Raw genomic sequence first — 12086 nt, 5'->3', positions numbered from 1 at the left:
CCCTAATTTCACTCATAAATTTCGAAATTTTGAATTGATTGAGTCAAAAAGTTTTAAAATTTGATTGTTTCTTATTAGTCAAGTCAAAATTTCAATTTAAAAATTCTATCTTTTCACATATTTTTCAAAATCAAATCTTTTTCAATTTTCTTTCATGTTTTTTGAAAATTTTAAAATTAATTTTCAAAATATTTTTCTTATTTTTATTTCATATTTTCGAAATTTATTGCTAACAATTAATGTATAGATTCAAAAGATTTCAAGTTGTTACTTGCATATTAAGAAATGATCAATCTTTAAATTCTAGAATCATATCTTGTAGTTTCTTGTTAGTCAAGTAATCAACTTTAATTTCAAAAATCAAGTCTTTTTAATTTCCTTTTCAAATCTTTTTCAAAATAAATTTCAATCATATATTTTTCAAAATCAATTTCAAAATCTTTTTCTAACTTATTATCTTTTCAAAATTGATTTTCAAATCTTTTAACTACTTGACTTTTTGTTTGATTTTAAAAGTTTTCTATTTCAATCATATCTTTTTCAAAACCACCTAACTACTTTTCTCTCTCCAATTTTCGAAAATTACTAACCACTTTTTCAAAAATCTTTTTAATTAATTTATTTAATTTTCAAATTTTATTTTATTTCTTTTCTTAATTTTCGAATACTAACCAATAATTAAAATAAAAACAAAAATATTTTTCTTTTTTTTGTAATTAAAATTCGAATACTCTTCTCTCTCTAATCTCTTTTTATTTATTTATTTATTTACTAACATTTCTCTTCTTCTTATAATTCGAACCCTCTCTCCCTTTCTGTGTTCGAATTCTTCATCTTCTCTCTTAGTCATTCTACTCTTCTATTCTTCTACTCACATAAAGGAATCTCTATACTGTGACATAGAGGATTCCTATTCTTTTCTGTTCTCTTCTTTTTCATATGAGCAGGAGCAAGGATAAGAATATTCTTGTTGAAGCTGATCCGGAACCTGAAAGGACTCTAAAGAGGAAGCTAAGAGAAGCTAAGGCACAACACTCTGGAGAGGACCTGACAGAATTTTTCGAAAAAGAAAAGGAGATGACCGAACCCAATAACAATGGTGGAGATGCAAGGAAGATGCTTGGTGACTTTATTGCACCCTCTTCTGACTTCTGTGGAAGGAGCATCTCAATTCCTGCAATTGGAGCAAACAACTTTGAGCTTAAGCCTCAATTAGTTTCTCTAATGTAGCAGAATTGCAAGTTTCATGGACTTCCATTGGAATATCCTAATCAGTTCTTAGCTGAATTCTTACAAATCTGTGACACTGTTAAGACCAATGGGGTTAATCCTGAGGTCTACAGACTTATGCTTTTCCCCTTTCCTGTAAGAGACAAAGCTAGGACATGGTTGGACTCACAACCTAAAGATAGCCTGAACTCTTGGAAAAAGTTGGTCAATGCTTTCTTTGCCAAATTCTTTCCACCTCAAAAGTTGAGCAAGCTTAGAGTAGAAGTCCAAACCTTCAGACAGAAGGAAGGTGAATCCCTCTATAAAGCTTGGGAAAGATACAAGCAATTGATCAGAAGGTGTCCTTCTGACATGTTTTCAGAATGGAGCATCATATGTATATTCTATGATGGTCTGTCTGAATTGTCCAAGATGTCATTGGAACACTCTGCTGGAGGATCTCATTGAAATGGTTGCAAACAACCAATTCATGTACACTTCTGAAAGAAATCCTGTGAATAATAGGACAACTTAGAAGAAAGGAGTTCTTGAGATTGATACTCTGAATGCCATATTGGCTCAGAATAAAATATTGACTCAGCAAGTCAATATGATTTCTCAGAGTCTGACTGGAATGCAAGCTGCATCCGGCAGTGCTAAAGAATCTTCCTCTGAAGAAGAAGCTTATGACCCTGAGAATCCTGCAATGGAAGAGGTGAATTACATGGGAGAATCCTATAGAAACACCTATATTCTTCATGGAGGAATCATCCTAATCTCTCATGGAAGGATCAGCAGAAGCCTAATCAATGCTTCAACAATAATAATGGTGGGAGAAATAGGTTTGGCAATAGCAAGCCTTTTCCATCATCTTCTGAGCAACAGACAGAGAATTCTAAGCAGAGCCTCTCTGACTAAGCAAACATAATCTCTGATCTAAGTAAGACCACTCACAGTTTCATGACTGAAACAAGGTCTTCCATTAGAAATTTGGAGGCACAAGTGGGTCAACTGAGTAAAAGAGTTACTGAAGTCCCTCCCAGTACTCTCCCAAGCAATACAGAAGAGAATCCAAAAAGAGAGTGCAAGGCCAATAACACGTCCAACATGGCCGAACTTGTAGAGGAGGGAAAGGCAGTGATTTCCAGTGAGGAAGACCTCAATGGACATCCACTGGCCTCCAAGGAGTTCCCTAATGAGGAACCAAATGAATCTGAGGATCATATAGAGACCATAGAGATTCCACTGAACTTACTGTTGCCATTTATGAGCTCTGATGAGTATTCTTCCTCTGAAGAGGATGAAGATATTATTGAAGAGCAAATTGCTCAATATCTAGGAGCAATCATGAAGTTGAATGCCAAGTTATTTGGTAATGAGACTTGGGAGGATGAACCCCCATTTCTCATCAATGAACTAAATGATCTGGTTCAACTAAAATTACCTCAGAAGAAACAGGATCCTGGAAAATTCTTAATACCTTGTACCATAGGCACCATAACCTTTGAGAAGGCTCTGTGTGACCTGGGGTCAGGGATAAACCTCATGCCCCTCTCTGTAATGGAAAAACTAGGGATCTTTGAGGTACAAGTTGCAAGAATCTCACTAGAGATGGCAGACAATTCAAGGAAACAGGCTTATGGACTTGTAGAGGATGTCTTAGTGAAGGTTGAAGACCTGTACATCCCTGCTGATTTCATAATCCTAGACACTGGAAAGGAAGAGGATGAATCCATAATCCTAGGAAGACCCTTCCTAGCCACAGTAAGAGCTGTGATTGATGTGGACAGAGGAGAGTGGTGCACGAAATTGTGATCATCAATAATGGCGCCAAAGACTTGGAGCTCTCAAACGTGAATCACACTTTGTCACAATTCCGCACAACTAACCAGCAAGTGCACTGGGTCGTCCAAGTAATACCTTACGTGAGTAAGGGTCGATCCCACGGAGATTGTCGGCTTGAAGCAAGCTATGGTCATCTTGTAAATCTCAATTAGGCAGATTCAAATGGTTATGGAGAATTGATAATTAAAAGATAAACATAAAATAAAGATAGAGATAGAGATAGAGATACTTATGTAATTCATTGGTAGGAATTTTAGATAAGCGTATGAAGATGCTTTGTTCCTCTTGAACCTCTGCTTTCATATTGCCTTCATCCAATCATTCATACTCCCTTCCATGGCAAGCTTTATGTTGGGCATCACCGTTGTCAATGGCTACTTCCCGTCCTCTCAGTGAAAATGTTCCAAATGCGCTGTCACCGCACGGCTAATCATCTGTCGGTTCTCGATCATGTTGGAATAGGATCCATTGATCCTTTTGCGTCTGTCACACGCCCAACAATCGCGAGTTTGAAGCTCGTCACAGTCATCCCTTCCCAGATCCTACTCGGAATACCACAGACAAGGTTTAGACTTTCTGGATCTTAAGAATGACCGCCAATAATTCTAGCTTATACCACGAAGGTTCCAATCTTAGATTAGAAACCCAAGAGATACGCATTCAAGCCAGTGCTAGTAGAACAGAGGTGGTTGTCAGGCACATGTTCATAGGTGAGAATGATGATGAGTGTCACGGATCATCACATTCATCAAGTTGAAGAACAAATGAATATCTTAGAGAAGAAGTAGGCGTGAATTGAATAGAAGAACAATAGTAATTGTATTAATTTATGAAGAAGAGCAGAGCTCCACACCTTAATCTATGGTGTGTAGAAACTCCACCGTTGAAAATACATAAGAACAAAAGGTCCAGGCATGGCCGAATGGCCAGCCCTCGAACGTGAACATAAAGATCAAAAGGTATATATGAAAGCGTCTATGAAAAGTCTGAAAATACAATAGCAAAAGGTTCTATTTATAGAAAACTAGTAGCCTAGGGTTACAGAAATAAGTAATTAATGCAGAAATCTTCTTCCGGGCCCACTTGGTGTGTGCTTGGGCTGAGCATTGAAGCTTCCATGTGTAGAGACTTTTCTTGGAGTTAAACGCCAGCTTTTGTGCCAGTTTGGGCGTTTAACTCCATCTTTTATGCCAGTTTTGGCATTTTGACGCCAGAATTTCTATGCTGACTTGGAACGCCGGTTTAGGCCATCAAATCTTAAGCAAAGTATGGACTATTATATATTTCTGGAAAGCCCAGGATGTCTACTTTCCAACGCAATTGAGAGAGTGCCAATTGGGCTTCTGTAGCTCCAGAAAATTTACTTCGAGTGCAGGGAGGTCAGAATCCAACAGCATCTGCAGTCCTTTTTCAGCCTCTGAATCAGATTTTTGCTCAGGTCCCTCAATTTCAGCCAGAAAATACCTGAAATCACAGAAAAATACACAAACTCATAGTAAAGTCCAGAAATATAATTTTTATTTAAAAACTAATAAAAATATAATAAAAACTAACTAAAATATACTAAAAACATACTAAAAATAATGCCAAAAAGCGTATAAATTATCCGCTCATCAGAGAGCTAGTCCTTCAATTGAATGAGGACTACCTTGTGTTTAAGGCTCAAGGATCTTCTTCTGTAACCATGGAGAGGAAGCATGAAAAGCTTCTCTCAATACAGAGTCAAACAGAGCCCCCACACTCAACTTTTAAGTTTGGTGTTGGGAGGCCAACATCAAGCTCTGAATCTCTGTGAAAGCTCTCTAAGAGCTTCACTGTCAAGCTATTGACATTAAAGAAGCACTTGTTGGGAGGTAACCCAATGTTATTTATTTATATTTATTTATTTTCCATTGCTATTTTATGTTTTCTTTAGGTTGATGATCATGTGAAGTCACAAAAACAACAAAAAATCAAAAACAGAATGAAAAACAGCATTAAAAATAGCACACCCTGGAAGACAGACTTACTGGCGTTTAAACGCCAGTAAGGATAGCAGAATGGGCGTTTAACGCCCAACCTGGCAGCATTCTAGGCGTTAAACGCTAGAATGGACAGCACTCTGGGGGTTTAACGCCATAAAGGGCTGACTGGCATCTGGCTGGCGTTAAACGCCAGAAATGGGCATCTGGCTGGCATTTAACGCCAGAAATGGGCAGCAGACTGGCGTTTAACACCAGGAAAGGTAGCAGAGCTGGCGTTAAATGCCAGAATTGGCACAAAATGGGTGTTTGAACACCAGAATGGTGCAGGGACTCAAATTCCTTGACACCTCAGGATTTGTGGACCCCACAGGATCCCCACCTATCCTACTTCTTCTTCTCTCTTCTTCACACCTTTCCATAACACTCTTCCCCAAACACCCTTGACCAATCCCATCAAAACCTCTTCCCCACAACCTCCTCACCATTCACATCCATCCATTATTAAACCCCACCTACCTCACCATTCAAATTCAAACCATTTCCCTCTCAAACCCAACCCCTCATACACGGCTACCCTCTCTCCCTTACCCTATAAATACCCCTCCTTACCACCTTCATCTTCACACAACATACACACTACTACCCCCTTGGCCGAACCCACTCCTCACCTTCATCTCCTCCATTTCTTCTTCTTCTACCCCTTTCTTTCTTTTTTTGCTCGAGGACGAGCAACCATTCTAAGTTTGGTGTGGGAAAAGCTAAAGCTTTTTGTTTTCCATAACCACTAATGGCACCTAAGGCCAGAGAAACTTCTAGAAAGAGGAAAGGGAAGGCAATTGCTTCCACCTTCGAGTCATGGGAGATGGAGAGATTCATCTCAAAGGTCCATCAAGACCACTTCTATGAAGTTGTGGCCAAGAAAAAGGTGATCCCTGAGGTCCCCTTCAAGCTCAAAAAGAGTGAATATCCGGAGATCCGACATGAGATTCGAATAAGAGGTTGGGAAATTCTCACCAACCCCATTCAACAAGTTGGGATCTTAATGGTTCAAGAGTTCTATGCCAATACATGGATCACTAAGAACCATGACCAAAGTGTGAACCCGAACCCAAAGAATTGGCTCACAATGGTTCGAGGAAATTACTTGGATTTTAGTCCGGAAAATGTGAGGTTAGCATTCAACTTGCCAATGATGCAAGGAGACCCTCACCTTTTCACTAGAAGGGTCAACTTTGATCAAAGGTTGGACCAAGTCCTTAGGGACATTTGTGTGGAAGAAGCTCAATGGAAGAGAGATTCAAGAGGCAAGCCGGTTCAACTAAAAAGGCTTGACCTCAAACCCGTGGCTAGGGGATGGTTGGAGTTTATCCAACGCTCTATCATTCCTACTAGCAACCGGTCTGAAGTTACAATAGACCGAGCTATCATGATCCATAGTATCATGAATAGAGAGGAAGTAGAAGTTCATGAGATCATATCCCTAGAACTCTACAAGGTGGCGAACAAGTCTTCCACTTTGGCAAGGTTAGCCTTCCCTCATCTCATTTGTCACCTATGCAATTCAGTCGGAATTGCCATAGAGGGAGATATCCTCATTGAAGAGGACAAGCCCATCACTAAGAAGAAGATGGAGCAAACAAGAGAGCCCACTCATGGACCTCAACAAGAGCATGAGGAAGTTCCTCATCATGAAATTCCTGAGATGCCAAAAGGGATGCATTTTCTTCCACAAAACTATTGGGTGCAAATCAACACCTCCTTAGGAGAATTGAGTTCCAACATGGGACAACTAAGGATGGAGCACCAAGAGCATTCCATCCTCCTCCATGAAATTAGAGAAGACCAAAGAGCCATGAGGGAGGAGCAACAAAGGCAAGGAAGAGACATAGAGGAGCTCAAGCACTCCATAAGATCTTCTAGAGGAAGAACTAGCCGCCATCACTAAGGTGGACCTGTTCTTTAATTTCCTTGTTCTTATTTTTTTCTGTTTTTCGAAAATTATATGCTTTATGTTTGTGTCTTTATTATATGATCATTAGTGTCTAGTGTCTATGTCTTAAAGCTATGAATGTCCTATGAATCCTTCACCTTTCTTAAATAAAAAATATTTTAATTGCAAAAGAACAAGAAGTACATGATTTCGAATTCTATCTTGAAATTAGTTTAATTATTTTGATGTGGTGGCAACACCTTTTGTTTTCTGAATGAATGCTTGAACAGTGTATATTTTTGAATTTGTTGTTTATGAATGTTAAAATTATTGGCTCTTGAAAGAATAATGAAAAAGGAGAAATGTTATTGATAATATGAAAAATCATAAAATTGATTCTTGAAGCAAGAAAAAGCAGTGAAAAGCTTGTGAAAAAAAATATGCGGAAAAAAAAAGAGAAAGAAAAAAAGAAAAGCAAGCAGAAAAAGCCAATAGCCCTTTAAACCAAAAGGCAAGGGTAAAAAGGATCCAAGGCTTTGAGCATTAATGGATAGGAGGGCCCAGAAAACAAAATGCTTAGGGTCAAGGCCAAGACTCATAAAGTAGCTGTATTCAAGAATCAACATACTAATCTAGGAGAATCAATAACACTATCTAAATTCTGAGTTCCTATAGATGCCAATCATTCTGAACTTCAAAGGATAAAGTGAGATGCCAAAACTGTTCGGAAACAAAAAGGCTACAAGTCCCGCTCATCTAATTGAAGCTAATCTTCATTGATAAGTTTGGAATTTATTGTATATTCTCTCCTTTTTATCCTATTTTATTTTTAGTTTCTTGGGGATAAGCAATAATTTAAGTTTGGTGTTGTGATGAGCGGATAATTTATACCCTTTTTGGCATTATTTTTACATAGTTTTTAGTATGATTTAGCTCATTTTTATTATATTTTTATTAGTTTTTATTTAAAAATTATATTTCTGAATTTTACTATGAGTTTGTGTGTTTTTCTATGATTTCAGGTATTTTCTAGCTGAAATTGAGGGACCTGAGCAAAAATATGATTCAGAGGCTGAAAAAGGACTGCAGATGCTGTTGGATTCTGACCTCCCTGCACTCGAAATAGATTTTCTGGAGCTACAGAAGCCCAATTGGCACGCTCTCAACTGTGTTGGAAAGTAGACATCCTGGGCTTTCCATCAATATATAATACTTCATACTTTGCTTGAGATTTGATAGCCCAAACTGGTGTTCAAAGTCAGCCTAAAATATCTTGGCGTAAAACGCCCAAACTGGCACCAGAATTGGAGTTAAACGTCCAAACTGGCACCAAAGCTGGCCTTTAACTCCAAGAACAGCCTATGCACGAAAAAGCTTCAATGCTCAGCCCAAACACAAATCAAGTGGGCCCCGGAAGTGGATTTCTGCACTATCTACACTTAGTTACTCATTTTCTTAAACCTAGATTACTAGTTTAGTATAAAAACTACTTTTAGTGATTTATTTAAGAGTCTTTTTGACCATCTAGCTTATTAGCTTTTTGCCATATTTTATGTTTGGAGGCTGGCCTCACGGCCATGCCTAGACCTTTTTCACTTATGTGTTTTCTACGGTGGAGTTTCTACACCTCATAGATTAAGGTGTGGAGCTCTACTGTCTTCATGAATTAATGCAATTACTACTGTTTTTCCTTCAATTCACGCCTACTTCTTCTCCAAGATATACTCTTGTTCTTAATTCAGTTAAGTCAAAATGAAGGGGTGACCCGTGACAATCACCCAATCTTCGTTACTCGCTTAGCCAAGGTCGCGTGCCTGACAACCACAAAGCGATCTACATGATGTTCAACGTAGTCATTGGACGACAGCTGGAGTATACTCTCTTGGATATCTAATACAGAGACCGAGTCCGTGAGATTAGTATCTTCGTAGTATGGGCTAGAACCATTGGCAGCATTCCTGAGATCCGGAAAGTCTAAACCTTGTCTGTGGTATTCCGAGTAGGATCTGGGAAGGGATGACTGTGACGAGCTTCAAACATGCAAATGTTGGGCGCAGTGACAGTGTGCAAAAGGACAATGGTCCTATCCCGACGCTAGCGAGAACCGACAGATGATTAGCCGTGCGGTGACAGCGCATATGGATTTGTTTTCATCCGAGAGGATCTTACAGCTTGCCATGGAAGGAGGTAACGCATGGTTGGAAGAAGGCAGTAGGAAAGCAGAAGTTCAGAAGCAACAAAGTATCTCCAGACGCTTATCTGAAATTTCCACCAATGATTTACATAAGTATTTCTATCTTATTTTCTGTTTTATTTATATTTTAATTATCAAAACCTCAACCAATTGAATCCGCCTGACTGAGATTTACAAGGGTGACCATAGCTTGCTTCAAGCCGACAATCTCCGTGGGATCGACCCTTACTCGCGTAAGGTTTATTACTTGGACGACCCAGTGCACTTGCTGGTTAGTTACGCGGAGTTGTGAAGAAGTGTTGGAACGAACAATCACGATTTCGTGTACCAATTAGTATTTAGGGTCCAATATTTATTTAGTTATTTAGTTAAAATAGATTTATTAATAAGTATTTATTAGAGTATATATGAAGTTATTTAGGCGATTGGTATTTATTTTTAGTTATTTAGTTAATTTGTATTTATTTAGTTACTTAGTTAATTAGGGTTATTAATGAGTATTTATTATAATATTTATGAAAATATTTAGGCGATTAGTATTTATTTGTAGTTATTTAGTTAATTTGTATTTATTTAGTTTTTAGCTAATTAGGGTTTATTAACTAGTATTTCTTAAAGTATGTATTTTTAGTTATTTAGGTGATTACTATTTATTTTTAGTTATTTAGTTAATTTGTATTTATTTAGATATTTAGTTAATTAGGTTTTATTGATGAGTGTTTATTATAGGATTTATGAAGTTATTTGAAAGATTAGTATTTATTTTTACCGAAATATTTAGTTAATTTGTATTAATTAACAGTATGTATTAATGTGTTTGTATTTTTATTTAATTGAAATTGATATAATAACGTAATGTAAAGCTTATTTATATCATTATTGATGTTGTGAGTACTGATTAACCTTTAATTTTGGTCTTTAAACAATCTTGTATTAAATACTTATGGTATGGCTGCTGTCTTGGCAGAAGTTCCTTTTGTCGCAGATGGTGAATTTACCATGGGGATGGAATTCAGTTCCAGGGAAGCTGTTACTAAGGCGATGAAGGAGTATACCCTCTGAAGATCTGTAGACTACCGGGTGTATGAGTCGGAGCCGTTAACATTTTATGCGAAGTGTACACAGTACAGGTCAGGGTGTGATTAGCTTATCAGAGTTAGCATGATCAGCAGAAAGTACTGTTGGGTTATTAGGAGGTACAACGGCAGTCACACTTGTACCAAAGCAATCATTTCTCAGGATCATTCGAAGCTGGATTCAAATACAATTACAGAAGCCATAAAGTCGTTGGTTGAGGCTGACCCCTCTTTAAAGGTAAAATCAGTTATTGCAGAAGTGCAGTCGAAGTTCAACTACACCGTCAGTTATCGGAAAGCATGGTTGGCTAAGCAAAAGTCAGTTGAGAAAATATTTGGAGGTTGGGAAGCATCCTACAAAGCATTGCCCATATGGTTCGAGGCCATGTCTCATAAGGAGCCATCAGCTGTCGTGCATTTTGAGACTATACATGCATATCAAGGTGATGACTTGGTAAGTGATATCTGGGTATTGCATCGAGTCTTTTGGAGCTATTGCCCAGGTGGACGAGACTCACTTGTACGGAAAGTATAAGGGTTGCTTGTTAGTGGCCGTTTCGCAGGATGGTAACAATAATATCGTCCCGATTGCATTTGCTATTGTCGAGGGAGAGACTTCTGATGCGTGGCACTTTTTTCTTAGTAACTTGCGTCAACATGTTGTGACTCGGGATGGTGTGGGGCTTATATCGGACTGACATGAGTCCATAAATGCAGCTGTGGAACGCAGTCACGGAGCTTGGTCACCTCCTAGAGCTTTCTACATGTTTTGTATCAGGCATATTGAGTCGAACTTTCTGAGAAAATTCAAGGCACCGTACCTGCAAAAGCTTGTCGTCAATATAGGTAACATTGATTACTTCAAAGTTTGTTACTAATGAAAATGCGAACAATCTAAACATCGTGAAACTTATCTTTTGTTTGGTATATGATATTGTTCAGGATATTCGAGGACGGTTCGCAAGTATGAATTGTGTTACCAGCATTTACGAGAGCGGGGTGAGGCGTACACTAATTGGTTAAACCGTATTCCCTGTGAACAGTATGCGTTGGCATTCGACGGTGGTTACCGATGGGGTCACATGACGACTAATCTAGTGGAATGCATCAACTCAGTCTTGAAGGGTGCACGCAATCTCCCCATCACTGCACTTGTGAAAGCAACATTCTACAGACTTAATGAGTTGTTCACACGGAAAAGAGCCGAGGCGGAGGCTTGGATTACTGCTGGCCATGTTTTTTCTGAGCATGTGACTGCCAAACTTCATGCAAATCAACTTGCATCAGGAAAAATTCAAGTTAACTTCTTCGACAGGAAGAATGAGGTCTTTGAAGTGCGTGAGATGCCAAGTGGAGTGGAGTATGCTGTTGACCTCCGTCGTCAAAGATGTGACTGTGTTGAGTTCCAGGTGGACCGGATTCCTTGCCCGCATGTGTTTGCCTGTTGTGCAAATCAACGACTAGATTAGCAGGTGTATGTGCATGATGTTTATAAGATGTACCAAATTAGACGCGTTTATCGGGCTAGGTTTAGGCCACTAGGGAATCCTACTACGTGACCTTCTTACAATGGTCTTCGATTCGTACCGACTGTACCTGAGACGCGTTACCAAATGTCGGCCCATGATGACACGCTTCTTGAATGAGATGGACACACGAATGTTACGTCGTCCGAGATGATGTAGGCAATGTGAGGCTGAGGGTCACAGTCATAGTAGATGCCGTCAGGGAGGTGGTCCAGGTACTGACCATAATGTGTAGTAGATTTATATGATATTTGAAACAATGTAGCTTATGTCAATGTACTTTCTGATAATCGAATCATTGTTACCTATGTCAATGTACTTTATAATTCTTTGAATCATTGT

The 12086-nt window shown here is 38.6% G+C and overlaps 1 protein-coding gene across 1 annotated transcript; it reads left to right on the top strand.

Moving 5' to 3' along the window:
- On the top strand, nucleotides 10304-11687 carry LOC107615736. Its single transcript, XM_016317774.1, has 4 exons — nucleotides 10304-10672; nucleotides 10722-10785; nucleotides 10936-11064; nucleotides 11161-11687. Exons 1-4 carry the CDS (start codon nucleotides 10304-10306, stop codon nucleotides 11685-11687), a joined length of 1089 nt encoding a protein of 362 aa, XP_016173260.1.

The sequence above is a fragment of the Arachis ipaensis genome, chromosome B09 (genome assembly GCF_000816755.2).
Source record: "Arachis ipaensis cultivar K30076 chromosome B09, Araip1.1, whole genome shotgun sequence".
Classification (NCBI taxonomy): domain Eukaryota; kingdom Viridiplantae; phylum Streptophyta; class Magnoliopsida; order Fabales; family Fabaceae; genus Arachis; species Arachis ipaensis.
The sequence above is the reverse complement of the archived record's forward strand: the minus strand, read 5'-3'. Positions and strand labels throughout refer to the sequence as shown.